The sequence below is a fragment of the Malus sylvestris genome, chromosome 17, assembly GCF_916048215.2.
Source record: "Malus sylvestris chromosome 17, drMalSylv7.2, whole genome shotgun sequence".
In the NCBI taxonomy this organism is placed as follows: Eukaryota; Viridiplantae; Streptophyta; class Magnoliopsida; order Rosales; family Rosaceae; genus Malus; species Malus sylvestris.
The window spans coordinates 6,824,478-6,851,667 of record NC_062276.1 but is presented as its reverse complement, the minus strand read 5'-3'; the positions used below and the strand labels follow the sequence as shown (position 1 = coordinate 6,851,667).

The window sequence follows — 27,190 nt, the reverse complement described above, 5'->3', positions numbered from 1 at the left end:
AGTGTCCCTGCTATTTTGTTTCTATTATTTTTAGTGAGTTGTAATTTTTTTTTGTTTTAGGGGCATTGTTGTCCAATTATTTTTAGTGAAGGTTGGGACACCAAAGTTGGCTTCTCACATTCTAGTAGTAAAGACAATTTGAAGAAATTATCGTTTTTATCCTTCACACGTGGGAATGTATATATTGCATAAGCACAAGAACTCTACAAAGAAATTGCCGACATTAGATAGAATTAAACTTTATTTCTGAGCCAAACTAATGATTTCGACATGTAATTTCAGAAGAATTTAACCCGCCATATGCACCTTTGCCAAATACAATAATGTTGCTAATCAGCATATGCAGTACTGTAAACCCTTTTAATGGTGCATAAGTTGAGAATACTTAAGAGCACCTTGTTGCTAGTACACCTAGGGGTCTTGAATTGGCTCAATGCCGATCCATTTCCTAAGAAATGTTCCAAAATTTTCTTGAACGTTCCCTTTTCCACAATTCGAAGCTCTAGAGGTCCAATCGAATTGTTTCCCCTCGAGACAACGTAACCATGATCCACAAAAGATGCATCCATTTCTCTGCAACATTCACCAAGAACCCTCTCTTCAACTTCCCCTTTGATCTCCCAGTATATTATGTAGTGGCCTGGTTGGGTTAGCACATCAGCATGGCTTGTGAAGTCAATCAGTTCTGCTTTGGAGTTGCTCAATAGTTGAGACCCTCTCTCCACCACTATTTGAAGGTCCTTTTCAGTGTTTTTGTCTATGTTTACTGTCAAAATAAGCTTTCTCCTGCATATAAAGTTCAATTTTGGAGTCCCATTGTGGAAACCTGCCACTTCCACCACATCTCCTAGCCTGTACCTATAAAGTCCTGAAAAATAGAGAAAAAAAATATAAACGTGAACAACTAACTGAATAAAAATAGAGAAAAAAAATATAAATGTGAACAACTAACTGAATTCAAATTCAGATTCAAGTACATAGAAACGAGAACAACTAACTGAACTAACACACATTTGTAAATTCTAAGACTTTTTCTAGGTATAGACTATATAACCAAGAGCAAGATTTGCTTTTATGTCCATCTACTTTTTTTAACTTCGGTACTAACTCAATCACGATCAATACATCATGCAGACCTACTAGGGCTCTAGAAAGCAATGTCCATGTGTTTTTTGACCATGATATTATGGTCTTAATTTTGTCCACGTATCCTCTGAGTTTAGTGTTGAGAATTAAGCTGCATACTGAGCTTAAATCAACTTGCAGATGACAATCCTGCAGGTTGAAAGTGAAGAGAATGAAGAATTCGAAAAGATGAAGAACTGCTATTTTTAGAAATAGCCGTTAGTTTTTAAACTTGTAACGGCTAGCTTTATTTCCTGTTTTAGAAATCTATACAGCTGTTAGTCTTATCTGTTTGGGATGTACTGTGTTACCCGATCCTTCTCCAAGTGGAAGAATCGTAGCCTCCGATGGGATGAATGGCTGGAGATGAGTCCTTGCTCCCTGAAAAATAGGATCTTAGCATTTGACTGATTAGAGGAATATAAGCCTGTATGCTCTGACCTTTCAGATATAGAAAATATATACAAAAACATTGTCTTACTCTCTGTGCTCTTCCTTCTTAGATTTTCTGGTTTTAAAGCTTCAATCTTTGTGTATTAATCAACCAAAAGTATAAAGCCTGATACCATTTCAACATGGTATCAGAGCCCTAGGTCTGATTCCAGAGAGGGGCGTGAAACTGTGAGAGAGGTTCTTCCTGAAAAATTCCCAAAACGGGATAAAGGTGGTTCCTTTATTGTTGGTTCACTGATATTCACCAAGAAAATGGTGGGATCAGGTTCTTCAGGTGGAGATTTACGAACTCCACAGTTTGATGGTGCAAACTATGATTTTTGGGCAGTCAAGATGGAGACTATCCTCATAGCGCATGACCTATGGGATGTAGTAGAGATTGGAGTACAACCACAGCCGATTCTCGAGGAGGAAGAAGATTCTGGAGATGAAGGTAGTGAGGCTAAGCAAGTTCCAGTGGAAGCACCTACCATCTCCAGAGAAGACAGAATAAAGAATGCCAAGGCGCTGAGTCTCATACAAGGAGCCATAACCGATGAGCTTTTCCCTCGCATCAGAAATGAGAAGACTGCAAAAGGGGCATGGGACATTCTGAGAAGAGAGTTCAGAGGAGATAAAAAGGTAAGAGTTGTAAAACTTCAAGCAGTTAGGGCTGATTTTGAGTATATGAGAATGATAGATAGTGAAAACCTAGATGACTATTTGGGTAGGTTTTTTGGAATTGTGAACAATCTGAAATCCCTTGGTGAAGATGTGACTGAACAAAGAATTGTGCAGAAATTGTTAATGAGTCTAAGTAGGCGGTATAAATCCATTGTGTCCATTATCGAGGAAACTCGAGACCTAGATGCTATTAGAGTTGAAGAAGTCATTGCATCTGTCAAAGTCTATGATAAAAGGGAAGATCTGCATGATGAAAGGGATAAATTGATAGGAACTGAGAGAGCCTTTAGTAGCCTAAGAGTTGGAAATAACCAAGCTTCGGGTACCTACAAGGGGTCACAGAGTAGACCAAATCAAAAGTGGCAGGGACAATACAAAAAGGGATCAAATTGGTCTCAAAGTGGAAACTTGAGCAACAACAATGGCTCAAACTGGAACAACAATTCTGGAGGAAATTGGAACAATAGATTCAACTCTCAGAACAAGCAAGGAAGTAGTAGTCAAAGTTGTGTGAAACCACAGTGTCAAGTTTGTCAGAAATACCATTTCGGTGTGTGCAGATACAAAGGAAAAGCCAAGTGTGGAAAATGCAACCGATTTGGACATATTGCAAAAGACTGTGATAGTCACAAGCAAGTAGCTAACTGTGCAAAAGAAGAAGAGGTAACCATAGGAACCATGTTCTATGCTTGTCACTCTTCAATTATGCAAGATAGAAGTGTATGGTATGACATCTCAAGAGTCTGTGTTAATAAACATTGACAGATCTGTATCTTGTAAAGTCAAAATGGGCACTGGAGATCTTGTACAAGCAACTGGAAAAGGCACTCTGGTGGTTGAAACTCAGCATGGAAAAAGATACATAAATGAAGTTTTGCTGGTTCCAGGTTTGGATGAGAATTTACTAAGTGTAGGCCAGATGATGGAGCATGGATACTATGTTCTATTTGGGGGCAATATGGCAGTCATCTTTGATGATAGAAGTCTCAACAATGTTGTAGCAAAGGTGATCATGACAGGAAATCGATGTTTCCCTCTGTCACTAGAATCTATGACACCTGCAGCAAGAAAAGCATCAGTAATTGAAGACTCTTGGACCTGGCACAGAAGACTTGGACATTTGAACCTTGCTAGCATGAAGAAGATGCAACAGAAGGAAATGGTACTTGGATTACCTGCTTTGACAGAAATGGAAGATGTGTGTGAAGGTTGTGTTTTAGGGAAACATCACAGAGAGTCATTTGACAAAGGAAAAGTGTGGAGAGCAAGCTATCCACTTGAGTTGGTACACACAGATTTGTGTGGACCAATGCAAAATGAGTCCATTGGAGGGAATAGGTATTTCATCACATTCATTGATGATTTCTCAAGAATGTGTTGGGTTTACTTTCTCAGAAATAAATCTGATACCTTCAATGTGTTCAAAAAATTCAAAGCTTTTGTTGAACTGCAAAGTGGCTTTAGTTTGAAGAAATTAAGGAGTGATAGAGGTGGTGAATACACCTCACATGAGTTCCTGGATTACTGTACAAGCATGGGAATGGAGAGACAACTAACCATTGCCTATTCTCCTCAGCAAAATGGAGTTGCTGAGAGAAGGAACAGAACAATTTGTGAGATGGCAAGATCTATGATGACTGAAAAAGGAGTCCCTGTGATTTTCTGGGCAGAAGCTGTGAGTACAGCTGTATATCTCCAAAATAGATGCTTCACAACATCTGTGATAGATAAAACACCTTTCGAAGCTTTCACAGGTAGGAAGCCTGGAATTAAGCATCTGAAAGTATTTGGTTGTATCTGTTATACTCATGTCCCATCACCCTTGAGGCAGAAATTTGATGACAAAACCAGAAAGGGGATTTTCATGGGATATGGAAGCTGTGAAAAGGGATATAGAGTGTATGATCTGCAATCTAAGAAAATTGTACTCTCAAGGAGTGTGATTTTCAGTGAAGACAAATCATGGAAGTGGGAAAGTAACCAAGGGGAGTCTATCTCAATACCTTTCAATCTTGAAGGGAATGGAGCAGAAAATGAAGTTAGTGAAGAACAAACTGATGTAAATCAGTTTAATAATGCTGGAGATACTCATTCAAACACCACTGTTAATGAATCAGTTGAGGAGATGAGTGGAAGTCACAGCCAAGGCTCAATACCTAGCTCCACTCCAGTAAAGATCAGAACTCTGGAAGATATGTATGCAAGATGTCACATGTGTATTATAGAACCAGAGAACTACCAAGAAGCAGTAGGTGATAAAGCCTGGCAAGAAGCTATGAATGCAGAGTTGGAGATGATTGAAAAGAACAACACTTGGGAACTTGTTGAGAGACCAGTTGATAAACCAGTTATAGGTGTGAAATGGGTGTTTAAAACTAAGCTTAACTTGGATGGAACGGTTCAAAAACACAAGGCTAGGCTTGTAGCAAAAGGGTATGCACAGAAACCTGGGATTGACTACAATGAAACCTTTGCACCAGTGGCAAGGTTAGACATAATTCGAACTCTCATTGCTCTTGCAGCACAAAAAGGTTGGAAGCTATTTCAGTTGGATGTTAAGTCAGCATTTTTAAATGGTGTACTTGAGGAAGAAGTGTATGTTGAGCAGCCTGAGGGCTTTGAGTTGGCAAATGCAGGTCACAAGGTCTATAAGTTAAGGAAGGCTTTATATGGACTTAAACAGGCACCTAGAGCCTGGTACAGTGAGATTGATGCATATCTCTCACTGTGCAAGTTCAAAAGGAGCACAAGTGAAGCCACACTATATACAAGATCTGATGATGAAGGAGGATTGATAATTGTGTCAATCTATGTTGATGACATTATATATACTGGAAGTAGTGACAAGATGCTCAGTGAATTCAAAAAGGAAATGATGGAAAGATATGAAATGTCTGATCTCGGCCTTCTACATCACTTCTTAGGCATGAGAATATTGCAAACTGATCAAGGTGTGTTCATACACCAAAGTAAGTATGCTAAGTCCTTACTTGTGAAATTTGGGCTCGAAGATTGCAAACCAGTGTCTATCCCTTTGCCTACTGGTGAAAAGCTAAAGAAAGTGGATGGGAGTGAATTAGCTGATGAAGGACTTTACAGGAAAATAGGAGGAAGTCTACTGTATTTGACAGCAACTAGACCTGACCTGATGTATGCTGCAAGTTTGTTATCAAGGTTTATGAATAGTCCTACCAAGAAGCATTTGGGAGTTGCACGAAGAGTACTAAGATACGTGCAAGGGACTCTTAACTATGGCATTGAGTATAAGAAGGACAAATCTGCAATTCTCATTGGATTTTGTGATGCAGATTGGGCAGGAAGTGAAGATGATAGCAGAAGCACCTCTGGTTATGCATTTAGTTTTGGCAGTTGAGTGTTTTCTTGGGCATCTGTAAAACAAAACACAGTTGCGCTATCAACTGCTGAAGCTGAGTATGTCTTAGCATCTGAGGCAACAGCACAGTCCATTTGGTTAAGGTTTGTTCTTGATGATTTTGGGGAGATGCAAACTGAGGCAACACCTTTGTTCTGTGACAATATGTCGGCTATATCTATGGCAAAGAATCCTGTTTTTCATCAGAGGACTAGACATATAAACAGAAGGTATCACTTCATAAGAGAAACCCTGCAAGAAGGTGTGATTGATTTGCAATTTTGCAGAAGTGAAGAACAACTTGCAGACATTTTTACAAAGGCTTCGCCAAAAGACAGTTTTAATCATTTGAGATTAAGGCTTGGAGTTAAGCCAGTAAGCAGCTTAGGAGAGGCTGTTGAGAATTAAGCTGCATACTGAGCTTAAATCAACTTGCAGATGACAATCCTGCAGGTTGAAAGTGAAGAGAATGAAGAATTCGAAAAGATGAAGAACTGCTATTTTTAGAAATAGCCGTTAGTTTTTAAACTTGTAACGGCTAGCTTTATTTCCTGTTTTAGAAATCTATACAGCTGTTAGTCTTATCTGTTTGGGATGTATTGTGTTACCCGATCCTTCTCCAAGTGGAAGAATCGTAGCCTCCGATGGGATGAATGGCTGGAGATGAGTCCTTGCTCCCTGAAAAATAGGATCTTAGCATTTGACTGATTAGAGGAATATAAGCCTGTATGCTCTGACCTTTCAGATATAGAAAATATATACAAAAACATTCTCTTACTCTCTGTGCTCTTCCTTCTTAGATTTTCTGGTTTTAAAGCTTCAATCTTGTGTATTAATCAACCAAAAGTATAAAGCCTGATACCATTTCAACATTTAGAAGGTACCCAATTTTTCCAAATTTCAACTTGTGGGCAAGTGTCAAGGGAAAGGGACCAGATATTTCCAAGATTGCTGCTGATCTGCAAATAATCGACAGTTCACATCTGTGTGTTCCTCCATCAAGGTTTGGTTTGTTGTAGGATAGCATATAGCAATGATCGATGCTTAAACATGTCCAGTTCAAAGTTCTATTAATGAAAAGGGTTACGTTGATATTTGCTCCCTAGGTAATAAGGATTATGAAGTGATTTGTTATGAAAGTTTGATAGAATGACCTGTCACCACTTTTTCACGAACATTCCGATAACTCATTTATTGGCACGTGATCATTATGGTCGGGACAAGAAGTTGAGCTAAACTATTAAGGATTGTAAAATAGATTCATCAACAAACCTAAAAAGCACTCACTTCGACTTGAGTTTTAGCATGCAAAATTAGACTATGGGGAATAATTTTCACACACCCATGCAAAAAGTAAATAGGTGTAAGTAAGAAATAAAAAGGCATGTGCAATAGCAAGGGCAGAGCCAATGAAGGCTCATTGGGGGCATATGCCCCCACTCAAGTGATTAGTTTGTTAAGTTGCAGACTATAATTATATAATATACATGTGTTATTTTTGAAGAAAATATATGTACCTAGTATTTAACATGCTTTCATACTATGTATACTCCATATCAAATGTTATATGAGCAAAAGTGCTCTTATTTTGTCATTCAAACTGAAAAACCTCACTCTTGCGTAAATATGTATTAATAAATTTCTTATCACTTTGCCACTTTCCACTACTACATTGAAATTTTTGTAACATTGGAATTGTGATACATTATCATTTGAAATCATCCCTATTTTCATATTGATTATAAGCCATACTATAATAAGGTTTTCTTAATTGATTTTCAGATTGCCCCCACTAAAAGAAAATTCTAACTCTGTCCCTATGCAATAGTGACTACTTACCAGTGATAGTAGTGAGGACAATCTCATACTCTTGTCCAACCTTGACTTGTGACAATGGGACTGGTTTATCTTCTATGAAATCATCCATGACCAAATTGTAATCTTGCTTCTGTCTATGAAGTGGTATGAACTCAAAGTAGGAAAAAGTTGGCACCACTGCAAATGTCACATCCTCCGGAGGCAAACAAGGATCCACATTCACCCCAATCCAACTCTCAGTTGATCCATATTCTGCACTTACTAGCGGCACTTCCGCTGCATATCGCAGGAGTTTTTTCACATACGGCTGCATTGATCCTGTCATTATAGAGTACACATACTTGGCATTAGGCCAAAGCTTTGGAATTAGACCAAACCAATCCAAACCCTCCAACTCCCTGCAACAAGCTTCTATTTTCGAAGCTAGAATTGGGTTTGGCGAGATGATACCCAAGACAGCTTTTCTCACTTTCGGGAGATCGATTCGTTTACTGAGAGTGCCATCTCGAATGTCAATGTACAACTCCTTCCAGAGCTCTTCGAAAGCTATAAAGGACTGCACTATACTGTAGGCAAAGGCAGAGGTAATGAACTCTACTTGCTCGGAGAAGAAGAGGCCGAGGAGGAGGTGACAATATGTCGATTGCTTGCTGTCACCATTCGAAATGACCTCTTCGGGGCTGCAAGTGAATGACTTGGTTTTTTCTTGTTTGATTTTGAATTCCGGGCTGGCGTAGTAGTGAGTTGTGGCTGTTCCTGCTGTTAATCCTCCCTTGGTTTTGAATTGTCTACTGCTGTATATGAATTCAAGGATCCTCCCTCCTTCCCTCGTCGGATATACCCTACGATCAAGATGAATAAACTAAAATTAAAGGGCCACGGTTATACAAGTTTTAATGATAACTAACTAGTACTGTTGAAATATAGTTGTAAATATAAAGGTTTATAACTTCATATAAACATGAAAATCTGTAAAAGTAGGTAGCTAAATATATAATAGTCTAATGAATTGGGATGGTACTGGACTGAAATTTAAGAGAAAGTTTAAACCTTGATCTATAAGCTGCAGCCAGCCTAAAAATTTGAAGAGTGGTCTGTGAACTGTGGCGCGTAAATGGTAGGTACTTCTGTCTTCCTTCAGTGGTTCCAGAACTAGAAAAAAAATGTAACCAAAGAAGACCATTAGACCCTTCAACAAAGTGAGAACATATACATGTAATGGTTTTATTCGTCGAATCCAATACCAAAAAACACAAAAAAGTTCCATTTTATTCGAGCGATATTCTAAGTATATATATATATATATATATATATATATATATATATATTTATTTTAATATAGTAGGAAACTGGGAATAATTTGAAGCATATCTCAAGTTTTATGAATAAGAAGCTAACCTTAAGGAGAGAGTAGTCATAGGTTGTTTTGTGAGAATGGGGCCTGAGTCCCCATTTGCAATTCTTTGAATGTAAGGTTCTAAATCTGCATGTGAAGCAAGAGGCACCAAAGAAGTGTAGAGTGATTCCAACACACATGCATCTACCTCTTTGATTTCGATGTCCCCCAACCATTTCTTGAGATATTCCACTTCGAAGTTCAGCTCAAGTATCCGCCGGAGCGTCTGCGTTTGAACCAAGCCGGCGTTCTCCGTCACCTCCTTAAACCACCTAACTATATCATCTTCTCCACACACAGATGGTTCCATTGGAGAGGTTTTTGTGGCTGCAGGGTATTCAGAGGAGGAAATAATATTGCAGAAAAAAAAAAAAGAAGAACAATGTTGTTACAACTTCGAATTTTTAGTGGGGGGCCACTTAATTAGTAGCAAGTACTGTATGAATATATAGACCACAACTGATTCAAAACCGAAATATCTCTCTTGGATTATAGCAACTTATCTATGGAGTCTTTGTCATATATTCAAAAACTCAACCAACCTTCTAATGTTGGTTGCACAGCGATCTTAGAATTGTAGGATGGTTTTGTAAACCACAAGACATACATAGTATCATCCTTTTCTTTTCTTTTTTGGGGGGGGGGGGGGGGGGGGGGGGGTGTGTGGGAGAGAGAGAGAGAGATTCTTGTATGAAATGATATATATGGTGACAAGAGTTGCCAGGGGACCAAAGGCAATCAGCAATATTGACAGCTTGGGCTACAGCACCATGCTCTAGCTATTATCCCTCCAATTATTAGAAGGATTTTATGACATTGGGGCAAAGAGATGGGTGGACACTGAATAAATGATCTCGCACCGAGGACATATTCTGTGTGAGTGTCTCGCTCATAATGAGTAAATCTAACATAATGATATATATCGGTGATATCGAAGATTTTCTCAGATATGGCATGAGGCTAAAAGATGAACACCCGACCTACCTACCATGACAACATTGATCAAATCTGTAAGGGAAAAGGATCCTCGCCAGATCTTTTTCCTGAGAATCCTAGGGATCCTGTGATCGTGACTATTCATCGTACATCGTGTGATCATTTTTTGTCAAGTACTATTTATATTTAATTTTAAATTTTAAATTTTGAAATAATTTCTGACCCCACGATGTACGATGAACGGTCACGATTGTAGAATCCTAGGATCTCCGGAAAAGAATCCAAGGAGGATCATTTTCCAATAAGTCCCTCAAATCTACTATAATCAAGTAGTTTAATGTCACTCAAACAAGTATATATTATCAAATCTAGGGTTTAGAGTTGACACGCATCGACCCCGATATTCCCCGAATATCAGGATAGGCACATGCTGGCCGACACCTGAGGTGACAAAAGCCATTTATTGAAATACAAGAGAAATGATTAGGAGAAACACGCACGATTAAACATCTGAATCCAAAGGGAGTTACAAACAAAGTTTAGGGAAATAGCTAGAGTGCGCAAAACACGTTCGAAGTCAAGATCACAAAAGGAAAGATCATTACAAATATTACACAAGTGGAAGATAGACTGCTACTGGTAGGGGAATGCCTCGTATGATGCCTCGTAGTCATCGTTCCAAGACTTGAATGGGGGCGCAAAACAAGGGTGAGTGGACCAAGTTTATATACATACATAGTACGAAAACAGTTATGAACATACTAACCCCCACAGTTTAATAATGAAAACTACTAGAATAATAAGTGATAAGCTTTTCAGAAACCTTTAGCATGCCATAAAACAATTCATATATCCATCTGCAAATCAATCTCAGAAAATCATATCAGAAATCATATCAGAAATCGTATCAGGAAGCATAACACAAGTTGTGCTGCTAGTGAGTGCACTGAATAACAATACTCTCGGCCCAATGCCTGCACCTCAGTCTCTGTGCCCGTAGCCAGAGATATCTCCCTCCCGGCCTAATGCCTGTCTCCGTGTCCCTCAGCTTTTCGCTAGGGATTATTTCTCCCGGCCTCAATGCCCGTAGCCAGAGATATCTCCCTCTCGGCCCAATGCCTGTCTCCGTGTCCCTCAGCCTTTCGCTAGAGATTATTGCATGTTTTATTGATAGAATTGCATAATTTAATAGCATGCCTTGCAGAATTATTGTTTTGAGGAATACTTTACAGGAAGCATGATGATTTAATTATGATTGATTATATATATTTTGAACTATTTTCATTATATTGTATTTTCTAAACAACCCTCATTCTGGTAGACTATCTGATCGATGACGATAGGATGCTAAGAATGTGTTACAAATGACTTTCGAACACCTCTTCGTAGTATAAAGGATCGATGAATTTATGCTACGAAGTTGTATTTTAGAGATGAATTATGTTTTGTGCGTACCTAGTGAACACTATGCCACCTGGGGCGAGGATCTGGTGTTGGCATTAAGGCCGGGAGAAATAATCCCTAGCAAAAGGCTGAGGGACACGGAGACAGGCATTGGGCCGGGAGGGAGATATCTCTGGCTACGGGCACAGAGACTGAGGTGCAGGCATTGGGCCGGGAGTATTGTTATTCAGTGCACTCACTAGCAGCACAACTTGTGTTATGCTTCCTGATACGATTTCTGATATGATTTCTGATATGATTTTCTGAGATTGATTTGCAGATGGATATATGAATTGTTTTATGGCATGCTAAAGGTTTCTGAAAAGCTTATCACTTATTATTCTAGTAGTTTTCATTATTAAACTGTGGGGGTTAGTATGTTCATAACTGTTTTCGTACTATGTATGTATATAAACTTGGTCCACTCACCCTTGTTTTGCGCCCCCATTCAGGTCTTGGAACGAGGACTACGAGGCATCATATGAGGCATTCCCCTACCAGTAGCAGTCTATCTTCCACTTGTGTAATATTTGTAATGATCTTTCCTTTTGTGATCTTGACTTCGAACGTGTTTTGCGCACTCTAGCTATTTCCCTAAACTTTGTTTGTAACTCCCTTTGGATTCAGATGTTTAATCGTGCGTGTTTCTCCTAATCATTTCTCTTGTATTTCAATAAATGGCTTTCGTCACCTCAGGTGTCGGCCATCACGTGCCTATCCTGATATTCGGGGAATATCGGGGTCGGGGTGTGTCAAGAGTTCCCTTCTAGATGAGCTAGTAGCCAACCCACATTTACTAGGCTAGAAGACTAAGACAAAACATTTAACTTCATGATCGGAAAGATAATCATGCACTTTTTTCAGTTATTTCTTTTCTTAATTTTTTTGTTGATTTATTCAATTCAATCAAAGACACTAAAATTAAAGGAAAACTAATGAAAATGGTTTGAAAACTTTAAGTTTTAATGATAAGGACAAAATAAAGGGTAAAGTGAATAGTACAAAGATTGACTTTTTAGTGTAAAAATGTGGTTTTTCGTTAAAGTGAACAGTACCGGATGCTTTTCGTTAAAGTTTCCTAAAATTAAAGTGTAAAAATCACTTTCCAACAAAAAAAAGAAGAAGGCTTTTGGTTGGAGTAAGTATTGTTTGATGTGACAATTCGAACCGCTTTCCATAGAGCAAAAGACTTTGTCCATCCCAAAACTAGAAAATAAAATTAAAAAATGGCATCCAAGTTTTTTTATTTATTTTATATTCCGCGATCGTCCTTTCATCTGTTCATCCAAAAATTAGAAAAATAAATAAAAAAATGATAGAGGGGAAATAACAAATTGGAAATACGAAAATCACTTCATGCAGTGGTGCAGATTATGGTGAAGTGTCCCACATTCCTTGGTAGATAATCCATAAATGGTCCCCTGCGTTCAAGGTTCTAAAAAAATGCTAGGCACTAATTGAGCGACAAGTAGGAGCTTAGCATTTTAGCAGCTGGCCTAGACGAATTTATATAAATTTATTATAGATCTTGTAAATAAATGCCTAATTACACTTAAAAAAACTACACTTTTATGAATAATAAAATAATGATAAAATGCAAAAATAAAAGTAGAAGAATACAAAAAGTACATCCATCCAACAAGTTCAATATTTAAAAACAGTAAGGATATAATCATAATGAGGAGTATTCTTAGATAATAGACTAATTTTTTTTTGTTAATGATCATTACATTAGATTTGACATAGACTAAATTATTTAACCTTGTTGTGTCTAATTTATTTCTTTTTTTTTGTATGTATCCCCTCAACAGTGCTCCAATTCATTTCACAATTGGATGAACTTGTAGTCAATCCATTATTTGCAAATTAGGTACATTATTTCCATAATTATACCATCATGAAACTAAAAAAGAAAAAAGCATACAATTAATAAAAAAACAAATACAAAAAACAAAACCGACTAGCTCCAGACCGATTTTTTGAAACGATTTGTCCTAAATCGCAGTGGGCCTTCACCGTCTAAGCGCCTAGGTGCTGTTTAAACCGAGTTTTAGAACATTACCTGCCTCCTAAATGTGTTTATGCTTAGGGCGGTTTATATCTTCGTCAACATGCCCAATTTTTGTAGCTTCATTTTCTCCATGTCACATCACTAGTTCTGGTTATGTGCACAATTAAAAGCTTATCCAAATGATAATGTCTAGAAGATATAGGAAATTACAATTATTATTGAAGATTTTAGTTGTGATGAATTTAGTCAAGCATCTGAGTGTCAGTTTAGGAGCCACTCAATCAGAAACCACGATCCTTTTTTCTGATCATGTGGGGGTTTTCAATTTCGTGCTCTGATTTCACGAGATTCGATTCACGTCATGTGCAAGATAATTTTCACAAATTATAAATTTCTCTGTCTATTGCTCTCACCCAACTCTGCACCCGATTCCACTTGATATAGAATCAATGATTAATTAAAAAGGTGCTAACGAACTTTGAGCATTTGATAAAATCTCTTGGTGTAATACTCTGCCTAAAGTTTCTTTGTGATTTAACATGTAATGTTTACCTTTGTTGCCTATCACTTTATCTCTTCGTGATTAGGCTCAAAGTACAATGCTATAATCTGCTTTCCCCCACCCTATTATGGTTCTTGTCATGATATAATTACAAATCTTAAGTGACAGTGATGTATAGCCTAGAACTGTGAGTTTGTAATTAAGTAAAGAATTAAAGTGAGTTGTTCTATATGAAGCGAGGTTGAGTCTAGTCCTACGCCCACAGGACCACCCTATCGATCATAGTGGGTAACAAATGATACGACAAGTCCCCACCCGCGCACCAAAAACAAAAATCTTCCCGAAAGACCCAAAAGAAAAATCTGTGTCCTTATCCGAGGTAGGAACAACCTTGATCGGAAAAAATTATTGTATGTGCATGCTATATGTCCTCTCATACTCTTTGTATGCGTGTGGATCAACAATTAGATACACAAAATAAATGTGATTGTTGTATGGTTGATATTTTCTTATCCGATGTATGAACAACCTTTGATCGGGAAAAATTATTGTATTTGACTGTTATATGTCCTCTCATACTCATAGTATGCGTGTGTGGCTCAACAATTAGATACACAAAATAAATGTGATTGTTGTATGGCTGATATTGTTCATTTGCAATTTGCCACTATCTGGTGACGCACTTCTTTGTCAGCTACTGTCCAGAGATATCACTGGCAAGCACCAACTTTTACTTGTCCTAGAGTTGATACTTCATTTTGTTTCAAGGAAAAAGGGGGTGCTACAAAAAGAGGATGACGACGAAGAAGAAACGATATCTTCGCCAATATGAAGAATCAGAACGAAAAGCTAAAGCACATAAGTTTACCTTATTACAGATGACATTAATCAACAGAAAATGGACTGTAAGTTCAGCTTCATTGTATGTTGTATGCGAATCCCTCTGCATTATAAAACCCGAAAGTTCTAACACTGCAAAGTTCAGCGAGCGGTTTATACTTCACATTCGATGCAAGAAAAGAGCAGAAATACCAAAGCTGAAAAAGGATTCAAGCCAGATTACCAAAATTCTAAGAAAATCAAGACAAAATGCAACATTCAAACAGCAGAGGGCACATGCACAAAGTAGAGGTTTAGAAAGAGAAGCATCTTTGCAAATGATGAAAGTAATGACTGACACGAGTAGGGCATACCAGATTTTGGCCTATCCCAGTACCGAAGCATCTCTACACCACCTTCATCTTGCTTGGGGACCCCTCCTTCGTACCAGTTTCATCAAAGCATCAGTCTAGATCCTTCATATGATAGCCATTCACAGGGGAACACAGATTGATAACCCTATTCCTCGGGGTAGGGGCCTTCACCTCACAGTGGTCACACCCTTAGGAGCAATAAGTATCATAACTTCAGTACAGTTGCCACTTGCAGTACAAACTAGGCTTCTCTTTCACTAGTTCAAAATCGATGATAACTTTGTTCTTACAAATGTTCATACATTCGTTGAGTTTTCCGTTATCCATTGTTCGTTTACACTTTATACAGCAAGTAAAAATGATTACTACCCTTAAGACTACTACACTAACTCGAATGGGAACCTTCATATTTGTGCATTTATGTAAGCTTGAAGATTATTAGCACTAGCAGTAAAAGCGATTAACTATAAAACACCCTGAAAATGAAATGACACGGAGGCGGAATGAGCACCACGACAAGAAATTAATTTGGAAATATAATTCTTAGAATAGGTAAAACTTAGGAACCAATGTATTGAATATTACTCAGTTGAGTTGCTTGTTTCTAGAGTTTATACTATGCCCGACCGGTTGAACCTTCGCTCTGCAATTTTATTATTTAGAAATCTTGAAGAGCCAAAGTTTCTAACATGTCTTGATGGGGATCACCTACAGTTCAGTTTTTCCTTTCTGGGGTGGGTGGTAGACCCCGTGAGGAAGACGAGCACAGCTTGTTTCGTTGTTCACTCTTTCAAAACATATGCAGGTTAATCTTAGGGTATGATTTTGACCTCTCATTCCTCCATAATAAAGCTACCTAAGGATCGACAGTCTTTATCAAAAAAAACCTATTAAGACATTCATTTGTGGTGAAAAAAGTGGACGAATACGATTTTGCAAAGAAGTACTAAAATGAATATCATTTGATCCAACACTTACAAGGGTTTTCGGAATTGGGGGATTTTTTGTCAACATGATTTTGAAGGAAGACCTAAAAATAGATGAATATATCGTTAAAATACATTATGAAGTGGACCCTACAAAATGAAGATAAGAAAATGTGTCCCCCGATTCTTACCCTTTTATTCATCCAGTGGATGAGAGTATCATTTGATGTTCAAGATGTCAAAATTAGCTACTTTTGTGCCCTGATTTTCTTTTTGCAGCTCCACATTGCGTTTTGCATTTATGCTGCAATTGCTCCTACTAATGGATGTGCAGTTTACAAGGTTCACTAATGGCTGCAGTTACATTCGTTCTTTCGTTTAGGGAGGGAGAAGGCAGAAAAACAAAATGCAGGAGATGCCTTGTTCAAAATCATACTTTTCAGCTTAGCATTGCCTTAGCGGATAAGAATTTCAATACAGTAAAAAAAAAAAACTCGAAAAGTTGACTCTCTGTGGTTTGATCATGAAGGTTTCCTTTGAGTTGATGACCCGATGAAGACTCAGACTTGGTTTCTTCATTTCAGATACTTTACTTCATTGGATTTGGGTTGTACGTCTGCGAAACGCTTCTCAGTATCTGGGTTATTCAGGTTCGACGATTAACAAACTTATATTCTTCTCTTGCCCTTAACTTCGCGCTTCTTCCCTCTCTTTGGAGAAACTTATTCTTCGTGTGTCGTATTTGCAGCGAGTATACATGTATTTCTGAAGCAGAGGAAACGCTCACAAGGTGAAGCGTGAGGCTGCAAGATACACCATGATGGCAGCAATTTGAGTTTAACCTTCTGTATTTGATTCTAGTTCTAGAAAACCACTTTTTGTGTTTCTTAATGTTCCTTGAGTGATAGTTCATGATTCTAGTAAGAGGCTTCTTTTGTTAATTGTACACTATCCAGTTTCAAAACACATGCACAATCTTTACTCGAAGAGAATTTGCCCTACAACCGAAGGTATACTAACACCAACCTAAGGGTATGATTTTAAACCTTTGCTTTACTCCAGACTAAAGCTACCTAAGGATTGACAATTTTTACCAACTAGCCCTTGTACTAGTGGTACTTCTCTTCCAAATGTTGAAAGCGGTCCCAAGTTCAATTCCTGCCTCCCTCTTGACCAAAATCTATTCTTTCTATCAATTCCACAATATTCTACTTGCAAAAACATGATTATAGGACATCAAATAAAATGCGTTTTTTAGAAATACGATATTTTAGTCCACCTAGTTTTTTGTAAGTGAGAGTTCATGTATGATAACTTGCTCAGTTGCTCTTGAAACATAGGAAAAAAAGTCACACACCTGGGTACTGACACAGAGATCACCAATGCATCCAACATATGCCATGTAGCCGAAGGGAACCAATCAGATTCTTCTGCTCTGTCATCCACTTGGGCCAAAAGGCGCTAGAAAACCTCTTTCAAGGGTCTGAAACATTTTATGTCAAAGTTTCTTCAATAAATTGAATGATGTATTATACAAGGATTGCAGAATGAACACCAATTCTACATCTTTTGATGGTGAGCGATATATGATGCCATCTTTGAATTAGCTAAACAAAGTTTCTTAAAACTATATATTTGCTAAGACTTAACTGTCAAAGAGAGTTCGGAACTTCACTCGCCTTTTGACGCTACCCATTCGGTCATACCCAATACCGATCTTACTATGCATCAACTTCATAGCTAAATCTGCATTGCCTGCTTTCCTCAAGGCATTGATTAGAACCGTTCGGATTCGTCCTGGTATTTCCCTACCTCTGTCCACAATTCCATCGGCCAACTTGCAGGCTTCATTGAAACGGCCAGCTTTGCACAGCACATTGATCATATCTTCAAAAGCTGTCTCAGGAATCACACCCATTGGCGCTAGCTCATCCAAAATCTTGCAGGCTCTCGCTACCTTGCCTGAGAGACAAAGCCCAATAGAGAGGGCCCTGAAGGAAGCAACATTCGGTGTGATGCCCTTATCAATCATCGTGTCCCAGAGCTTCAATGCCTCTTCATTTCTGTGCTCCTTAAAAAGTCCGCTGATGAGTATTGTGTATGTATAAACTGTCTGATCACAACCTTCCTCTTCCATTTTCTTAAAGAGTGCTAATGCTTCATCAGCTTTTCCACATTTAGCTAGGGCATCGATAAGGGCATTATAGCAGTATGAATCCTGTGGACATCCCTTCACTACCATCTTTTCAAAGAGCCTTTCAGCCTCATCAAGCCTCCCTGCTTTTCCAAGACCATCGATTAGACTAGAATAAAACATAGCATTAACTGCCATCCCCCTGCCTTCACAAAAGGCAAAGTACTCCATTGCCTCCTCCACTCTCCCACTCTTACATAATCCATTGACGATAACCCCGTAAGTGACCTCATCTGGTTCAAGCCCGTCATTTTTCATCCTCTCGAAAAGCTTCATTGCCTTCTCAATGCTCCCACATTTCACATATGAATCGATCAATGCTGTATAGTTTGCCACATTGGCTTTACATCCCTTCTGAATCATATGTTCAAAAACGGCATATCCTTCCATACATTTCCCACCTTTGCAAAGCCCGTTGATCACTAAACTATACGCATGAGGTGGAATTTCAAGTCCTTTCTCTTCCATTTCTTGGTAAAGACCCAAACACGAATCAACATCTCCTTCTGAATAACACCCCTGTATTAAAGTCATGTAAGTAATCTTATCAGGTTCCACATTCCTCCCCTCCATAGCTCTGAACTTCTCCATTGCTTTCTGGGTTTTCCCTCCCTTACAATACCCTTTAATCATTGTATTATAAGTCACAATGTCCGGTGCAATTTTCCCGACTTCCATAACCTCAAAAACCAGCTCAGCCGATTCAATAAACATCGAATTCACCAAACCATTCAGTAAAAAGTTATAAGTGTACAAACTAGGCTCAATCTCATTCTCCTTCATTCGACGCCAAACCCACAACAGCTCATCAACCATTCCAAGACATCCAAAGCTTTTAATCAAAGAATTTGCCGCCGAAGAAGTCATCAAAAAGTTCATTTCTTTAAGCTTAACAAGTACACATCGAATACGGTCCAAATCAAGACACACAGATAAAAGTTCAATCAAAGATACATAGCAGTCAAGCTTATGATGATACTTCTTCTGGCTACCAGCCCAAGCAAAGAACCGCAAGGCGGTTTTGGGCTTCCCACGAAGCTCATAAGATTTCAACACATACGAAACAAAATTAGGAGACAATTTGATCAAGAATGTGCGACAGTAAGAGTCTAAATTGGCCTCCATCGTAGGGGACCCATCTAAAAGATTCACAATTTGAGCGACCCACGGAGATGGGTCAAAATTTTGTGTGTTCGATACTACATCAGAGACGTCATTGAAAGGTTCTACCCATTCGGGAGGAGGGAGAGAGTTGGTGAAAACCCACCTGGAATTTGAGCTGAAACTTGACGTACAGTGAGAATTTGAAGCTTTCGACGAAGACCCTCCATGGATGTACGGACGGGGAGGTCTTGGAGGAAGAATACGGGCTGCTGAGAGTGATAGGGGGGCTCTCAGTAGGGTTCTTCTCATCAGGGTTTTGGGTGTTCTGTTCGCCTGTGTGCTCAGTCAGTCGAGCTGAAATCCTGAAACGGTGAAATGGTTTATGAAGATTTTGTTTTTTTGGGTCATATTTTTTATTGGGCTTTTTGGTTATCCATTTATTTTCAAACTTGTACTATTCATAAAGCCCAATTGGCAACATTGCCGGGTTTTGTTTCTTGTTGTTTATAACATTCCAAATTGATCCTCACAAACAAAACTAACTGAACAAGAAAAGAGATTATCAAGTAAAAGTTGTCTACATCTCAATCAAGACTATAATTTGCTAAACCATCTGCCACAAAACTCTTTTCTCCATAAACCTGCTGAAGATCGCATTGCCAAGATCTTTAAAGCAGTGGTTGGTTTGATATAAATTGGGGTGGAATTAAATCCTCATTGGTTTTAGGAGTGAAAATTATAATTCCACACACACATCACATTCTTCCTGCCGCGCATTAGAAGATCTAGCGACACTTCTCTCTATCTCTATTGTGTAGTTTAGTTCCCTTTATTGTTCATCATACTGTTGCGTATGAGGTCGAGAATTTAATCTTTAATTGTTTGATTACGCAGGTACTAGGACTACTGAGAGATGTCGAGGAACAAGAGAATAATGCAGTGGACTACGGAGAAGCTGCAGGGCAAGAGAATGATGCAATCCACTGCCAAGATGCCGAGGAGAACAAAGAGAATGATCAGTCAACTCACTGCTACGGAGATGCCTAGTACCAAGAGGATGAGGCAGTACAAGAGCACAACGCAGTTGATGGACCTCCCCTGAGACATCCTCCTCTCGAGACTCCCCACAAAATTACTCGTTTCTTGCCGTTGTGTTGTAAAACCTTGGGTAGCCTAGTCGTCTGCCCGTGTCTTGCTAACATGTATTCACAATATATTGCTACTACCGATGAAAAACTTGAGCCGCATCCTCGGATCATGGTTCTTACCAGGTCTAAGTTAATCACCTTACCGGTGAAATTTGGTGGTAGAGCCAAGAATGAACTTGCATTGACATTCCGACCTTCATTGGAGCTCGCCAATGCAATCTCAAGTTTTCTTCTTACGGCTTGCTTTGCCTGAAGAACGAGCCAACATCCTTAGAAGGAGGTGGTCAAGCCTTCCTAGTAAATCCTTTAAAAGAAGTTCTAAAGCTCCCACCAAGTAAATTTGACGAAGCTCCAAACTGCACGTACGACTGGTATGGTATGGGATACGATGCCAGTTCTTGCTCCCACAAGATTGTACGTGTATCTAGACCCAAATTTATGTTTTGGGCTCATCGTCAATCATCATGGCGACAAATGTCAATATGCTCAGCTCCTCCTCTTTTTTTCAAGTGAGAGTGGAGACAAATATCATTATGCACAGCTCCTTCTTTTAGGAAAGGTGCGTGCCTACATATGGAAACACACATCATGAAAGTGAGACTAACCTGTAAGTCGATATGCACGTTATTTTAAAAATAAAAAATCACGTAATTCAAGAAAATCTAAATGCAAAGAAGCAAGAATCGCCAACGGAGGTAAGTCATGCTACACTAAGGTTGAGGAAGACAAGTCATGTTATCAAAGCTGTCCACAACAACATTCTCACCCAGTACTTGTGAGAGTAATGAAAAGTCATGTTCTTCATGCGAACCAGACAAGTAAATCATTTTGTACGAAGAGGCAAGGAGAGACAAAGTCTTCCGAGCGAATACAAGTAATAAAACTAGAAGAATCTCTTTTCAACCAAACACATACCAACCACGCTGATAAGAAAACTCAGTATAAAAAATAACTGCTATTAATTCTGCCAAAAAAATTGTGACGACTATTACCTTGAGGAAACTACCAAAAAAGACCATGTCCATCCCTAAAAACTCCCCCACAAGCAATAAGACCAAGATTCCTTTTAGCTAAGGCATTAGTATTAAGCTTAAGCCAATTAAGGATATTGGAGTGGAGACCAAAGCACATGACGAATAATGTGAACCTTACGAGGGATGAGTTGAATACCTAAAGAATAAATGATACGATCTTCCAAACATTTTTTTTATCAGAAGATTTAATTGACATTCAGAGACGATGTAGAGAAACTGGGCGATCCTCGAAACTAAACTTATTGAGTCCTTTCTAAATAGTAGTAACAATAAAAAAAATCCCACAAAAATGAAGATGACAATGGAAAATAGAAAAACTAGTTCTGAGACAAATAACAATCCACATATGTTGAATATTTTCTTAAATACTGAGTTGAATTTCTATGACAACACACGTGTCTCTTATATTTACAAGAGAGATTGAAGAAAAATGTGATTCTATTTAACAGTGTAATAGGGCATTTTTATGTTTGTATCCAATGAACAGTCTTTATAAGTAGTATTTTTTCTAGTAGTGACCAAGGCTCCAAATCCTTCATGATTCCAAAGCACCATTTAACAGTGGAAGCAACAACTCAAACAACTCAAGTTCAATACTCTGATGCAGAACCTACCATATTGACATCATAACGATCAAATTAACATATAGTGAGACCACCGAACTCACATATAGCATATTGCGAGATGACAAAAACTCAACTGAAGCGAGACTGTAAAACATAGATAATTCATATTGAATTTTGTAATTGTTACAAACACAAATTTATTGAAAATGTCCACCAGTCTACTCCAGCTCTACAATGCTGGACTATCCAACACCTCCGACAACTTCACCACTCCCTAAAGAAATCCACAACACCCTCGAGTTAATCAAAGCAAGGTATGCATATAAGAATATGAGTATGAGTATGAGAATTTATGTTATAGCCGACTATTTGGATTCAAATTGGTGCAAAGAAGTTCATTAGAAAAAGGTTTTGAATTGTTCAAGACATAGGATTGAAACATGGTTTCCATCCTAGTTTTTGCAATCATAGGTTTGATCATGTAGAATCTGACCCATTTTATCATTGAGTGAAATTGTTGGACAAGACTTTCTTGTCAGTGTTCCACTTGGAATCTAATAAAAGAGTGGATTGAACGTATATATATAATAGGCCTCTGCTCACACAAATCGCATGCTTGATTTTGGACTAAGACCTATTATTAGTGCAAGCATTAAGGTTTTGTAAGAGAGGAGAAATTTTGGTATAGAAGATTGGTGACTTCATCATCTACTGACGTCTCTCCAAGGAAAAATGCACTATTTGATGCCTTCTATAACTTCGTCTTGATTGCTTCTACATGTTAGTTTGGTTCTTTGTGTATCGAGTTGTAATTTTGATACTTGTATGATACGTGATCCATAAGCTTAACTTGTTGACTTACATTTTTTAGGGTTTTTATCACAAATTATCTATTCTAAAATTGAGGAGGAATTGACTGTTCATTCAGCTACAGTAAATTTTTTGCCCTTTGCTTTCATCTCATTTACAATAAAACCATGAGATTTGGGCTGGGTTTGAAGGGTATTTATTAGAACTTAGAAGGGTAATTTTGTCCATAGGGTTTAGGATGGATTACCCCTTGATTTCACCTTATTTACAAGGAACCCATCAAATTTGGGTTGGGTTGGAAGGGTAATTTTGTCCTCTCGGTTTTGAGCGAATTCGGGGGTTGTCGTGTAGGTTTTCATTTGTTGTCGTTCAATGAGGGTTTCGGGGGGGTGGAGGCTCTGTGAGAGAGAGAGAGATAGATGGCTATGGAAAGAGAGTGAGGGGGAGGGGTATGGGTGATGGATTTTAGAAGTGGGAGAGTGGGGATAGTCAGAGAAAACCATACAAGTCGTCCAGATCTGCCGCTACATGCCTAGATTTCCAAAGATAAGTTCTTTTTTTAATTTGTTTTTTACTGTCAGCTTAGATTGTCATCGTTTCTGCCTTTTTGTTGTGGATTATTTTTCATTTTTTAGTGTGTTAGGTCAGGTTTTGGGGGATTCATCAGAGATATTAATTTCCCTTATTTGTTTTGCTTTCTCTCATTTTGGACATTCATCTCTCTTTCTATCTGTTTGTTCTCTGTTTTAAGGCCAGTTGCTTCTTTTTTTTTTGGGTTTTTTTGTGTGGCTTTTTATTTATTTTTCCAGGTTATAGATATGATGGTATTTTGTATACCAATCTTGGTTTTTTTTTTTGCTGGAAAATTATTTTTATCTGATTGTGGGTTCGTGAGTTTTAATTTCTTTCGTTTGTTTCAGGTTGCAAATCAGGAGGTTCTGAGCTGAGGGTTCAGTTCAAGGTAATGTTATTATTATTTTTAGTTCTTATAGTTTAATGTTTCAAACTGATGTGATGATTTGGTTGTGAAATGTGGGATTTCTGTTCGGCTTCTGTTGCCTATGTGATGTTCTCTGTTTTTATTGCTGGGTAGAGATTCCATATATTCTAGGTCTCTAGAAAACACCTCTTTAGTTCTACGAGAGAAACTAAATAACACATTTTCCTGAATCCCATAAGCCTGCAAGAAGCAAAACAAGCTAAGAGTCATTTATACAATATAAACACATGAACTCTGTTTGAATTATTACTCTTATTCTCTCTATTTTTTGGCTGTTTAGTTTGGACTCCCATCGCAACGTCATCATTTTGGTATGCATATGTGGTTCTTGGTTTGAAGAACAAAAGTTACCTTTGTTTTGAAATTGCAATTTAGTTGTTATCTGTGTCTGTGTGAGTGTTTTGTGAATTTGTTTTTAGGACTAAAGTTATATTGGTTTTGAAATGGTCTTTGAAGATGATTGTGTTATTATATAAACTGCATATAATTTGGATATGATGAGAAAACTAATTAAACTGAATCTTGGTAATGATTTGGTTCTTGAGAAGTTGTCGAAAAACAAAGTTTAAATAGGAAGAACATCCTTACCAAGTCATTCATAGCATTTTGAGCATCTTGAAAAAGTAAATGAGAGTATGATGCAAGTCAATATAGTTACAAATTGACCAACTGTTAAAGGCAGAGGCTGAGCTCTAAACTATTGACTCTTTGAAAGAAAATTAAAAATTTAATGTCATTATATTATATCAAGCCGTTACCTAAGTTCTCTCATCCTAATCCATTGCATTCAGTTACCAGTCCATCAGAAGTTACCATTCAGACTCACAATAGAGTATTAATAAAAATAAATACCATGCATTCCGAAAGATAACAGAAGTAAAAACTTAGTATCGAATTTAGTGTTCTGTAATTTGAGAACTAGGGTTTTGTTGCTTTAGAATCTTTAGGGGTATTTGTATTTACTCAGAGTTCTCATTTTTTTTTTGTTGGAACAAATTGCTTTATTTTAAGGTTAATTAGTTACTTTCAGTTTTTTTTATGAGCTTTGAATTATTGGAGCTCTGGACTGCAAATTGTTTATGGTAGCTATTTTGAATGAAGCATAAATGTGTGGCCTTTTAGGTGATGGTGGTTGATTAGTTACTTTCAGTTTTTTTATGAGCTTTGAATTATTGGACCTTTGGACTACAAATTGTTTATGGTGGTTATTTGGAATGAAGCATAAAGGTGTGGCCTTTTAGGTGATGGTTGTTTTAGTATAACTATAAGCAGCATAACTATATTACTTGCTACTAACTGAGAGAGTGCACCTGCAATTCAAGCCCTTAACGTGTTCTTTATTTTTTTTAATTGAAAATCATGTTTTCGTACCCTATGTTTCCACCTTTAATTAAGGAAGTGGTGAGATGTTGGATCGTCTATTGATGTGTTATCTGATTCAGTGTTTGGGTGATGCCTAAATCAGTTGTGGCTCTTGCCGATTGTTCACATGTTCTCAAGCATAAATCAATAAATCTTAGAAAGAAAGAAAAAAAGCATTTTCTTTGGTACCTGTACACAGTTGAACTTTTTTTTTCATAACTTTTTCGGGTGGTTCTTTTCTGTGATTTTAGAAATTGAGGATCCATTTGAAAGACAGTAGTACCGATAGACACTTGGACACCTATATATATATATATGCAAGTTATTGTAAATATGTTAGTCATTGTAAATGTGGTTGTGAATAGATTTTCACATGTATGTAAATATGTTAGTCATTGCAGTTTCTGGTCCTTTTTACTGAAATTGTTTTGGTCCCTGCCACTAAACTCTGATTTTTGCTATTAATTGCTGCTGAAAATGTGACTTTTGCTATTAATTTTTTTCCCTTCATATTTATGCTGCTTTTGGATTCCATTCGAATTAAATAATGTAGTTAATCTTCATATGAATTCTCCCTGCAACAATAATTAGGGATTTCAGTTTAAATTATTACTGATTTGTTCTTGATCTAGCATTGATTCTTTCTTAATTTGGACTGTAGGTGGTTCTGACACGGAGGAGAATTTGTAAGAGGTTATGATCTTGCCGCACTTAAGTACAGCTGTTCTTCAACTCATATAAACTTTCTGGTAGGGTTCAAACTATTAAGAATTTTATGATTTTGTAAAAACTTTTTAGCAGCAGAAGCTTGGTCTTTTGTAGTTGCATTATTACACTATACAACTGTAGTTAACCTTTCAGTTAGTATCAGTTTCTTAATTAGTGGCATGTGAATTCTTAATTTAATTTTGGAAGGAGATGCATTTAAAGTTGGTGCTATGCGATGAAGTTAGCATTCTGTTTTTTATTATATACTGGTGGTGAACATTTTTAGCATATTGGTTAAGAAAGAGTTTTCATTTTCTATAAAATAAATCTTCATTCTCACCATGTTGTTGATGTTTTTTGTAATTTGAGTTTATAGTGCTTTTAAATGCTGTTTTAATTTTAGGAATTTGAATAATTGTTTTAATTTCGGTTAATGCAGAATTTGAAATTTGTAATGATCATTTTTGTATTTCTATACATTTTGAGACAAAAAAGCATGTGAAAAAGCACATTAGTCTCTTGGTATAAATCACATTAGTCTTATTATGGCTAGGATAAAAAACCATGTTATAAAATGTGGCTCAATTATTTTATCATGCATCTGTAAACCAGAGGTCCGATTAAGGCGAAAGAGAAATAGAATTGCCATAAACACAACTACATCGTCAGGTCTAAATCTTTTAGACACAGTTAGGTTGATTTAGGAAATTTTTAGGACAAAGATAAGTCTTCATTCTTCAAAGATACGTCTTTCATTTGGAGATAATTGTGTAAATGTGTGGTTTTGTGAGCTTTACTAATGTAAAACATGCGTTCTCTGATTTGCTACATTTACGAATGCAATTGTATTGCTGTAGCATTTTCAGTTAATTTTTCTATGAATATTATTGATGGTCTGAAAACCTGTAACAAAGCATGGGCATTCTTGCTAGTAGTTACTAAAATTGACACCATCAAAATAGTTTTTGAAATTGAAAATCGATCAATGTAGTCCTTGAAAATATGTGTTGCAAATCAATGTGGTCATTCCATCACAATTTGTTAAAAATTCTGTTAAGTGATGATGTGACACATAAATTGACCCCACAAGATTTACAAGTTTTTATTACAAATGGTCATTGAAATTGACTTATACCATCAAGATGGTCCCTGAAATTGAAAATCTATCAATGTAATCTTTGAAAATAAATGCCACAAATCAATATAGTTCTTTCGTCACAATTTTGTAATTTTTTTTTATTATGTGCTGATGTGGGTTTAATAATTTAATAATTAATTAAAAAAATTGTCTAACTACTTTTTAGCACAATAGAATTTTTTTTTTCTTATAGTAGGGTCTACTTTGAAGAGAGATTTCTTCCATAAAATCTTAAAAGCACACAGCTTAACCAAGGCCGAGGAGGGGTTTTGGAAATAATTTTCAAC

The 27,190-nt window shown here is 37.4% G+C and overlaps 2 protein-coding genes and 1 long non-coding RNA gene across 8 annotated transcripts; 1 reads left to right on the top strand and 2 right to left on the bottom strand.

Moving 5' to 3' along the window:
- Positions 1–223: 223 nt before the first annotated feature.
- LOC126610095 (indole-3-acetic acid-amido synthetase GH3.10-like) lies at positions 224–9,679 on the bottom strand. 2 transcript variants are annotated; one of them, XM_050278067.1, is made up of 6 exons: positions 8,831–9,679; positions 8,483–8,584; positions 7,454–8,274; positions 6,223–6,292; positions 1,437–1,506; positions 629–868 (listed from the first exon to the last, which is right to left on the bottom strand). In XM_050278067.1, exons 1-6 carry the CDS (start codon positions 9,136–9,138, stop codon positions 848–850), a joined length of 1,392 nt encoding a protein of 463 aa, XP_050134024.1. In that variant the 5' UTR covers positions 9,139–9,679; the 3' UTR covers positions 629–847. The 2 variants fall into 2 exon arrangements, with proteins under 2 accessions (XP_050134023.1, XP_050134024.1); XM_050278066.1 differs by lacking the exons at positions 1,437–1,506; positions 6,223–6,292 and having other exon boundaries at positions 224–868; positions 8,831–9,474.
- A 4,571-nt stretch (positions 9,680–14,250) lies between these two features.
- LOC126610093 (pentatricopeptide repeat-containing protein At1g03560, mitochondrial) lies at positions 14,251–19,500 on the bottom strand. Of its 5 annotated transcripts, none has more exons than XM_050278065.1 (4): positions 17,519–19,500; positions 17,197–17,322; positions 14,914–15,101; positions 14,251–14,757 (listed from the first exon to the last, which is right to left on the bottom strand). In XM_050278065.1, the coding sequence occupies exons 1-2, from the start codon at positions 19,444–19,446 to the stop codon at positions 17,301–17,303; spliced, it is 1,950 nt and encodes a 649-aa protein (XP_050134022.1). In that variant the 5' UTR covers positions 19,447–19,500; the 3' UTR covers positions 14,251–14,757; positions 14,914–15,101; positions 17,197–17,300. The 5 variants fall into 5 exon arrangements, with proteins under 5 accessions (XP_050134022.1, XP_050134020.1, XP_050134019.1 ...); XM_050278063.1 differs by having other exon boundaries at positions 14,251–14,692; XM_050278062.1 differs by having other exon boundaries at positions 14,251–15,101.
- On the top strand, positions 16,108–16,780 carry LOC126610094 (uncharacterized). Its single transcript, XR_007618370.1, has 2 exons — positions 16,108–16,489; positions 16,588–16,780. It is a non-coding gene; the product is annotated as an uncharacterized LOC126610094 (long non-coding RNA).
- Positions 19,501–27,190: the final 7,690 nt, after the last annotated feature.

Excerpts from the sequence above, each read along its gene's own strand:
- LOC126610095 (XM_050278066.1), bottom strand. The coding sequence starts at position 9,138 with ATGGAACCATCTGTGTGTGGAGAAGATGATATAGTTAGGTGGTTTAAG. Across the intron at positions 8,585-8,830 it reads ATGACTACTCTCTCCTTAAG|TTCTGGAACCACTGAAGGAA; the intron begins GTTAGCTTCTTA and ends TTTTTTTTCTAG. Across the intron at positions 869-7,453 it reads TGTCCTCACTACTATCACTG|GACTTTATAGGTACAGGCTA; the intron begins GTAAGTAGTCAC and ends TCTATTTTTCAG.
- LOC126610093 (XM_050278060.1), bottom strand. The coding sequence starts at position 19,446 with ATGAGAAGAACCCTACTGAGAGCCCCCCTATCACTCTCAGCAGCCCGT.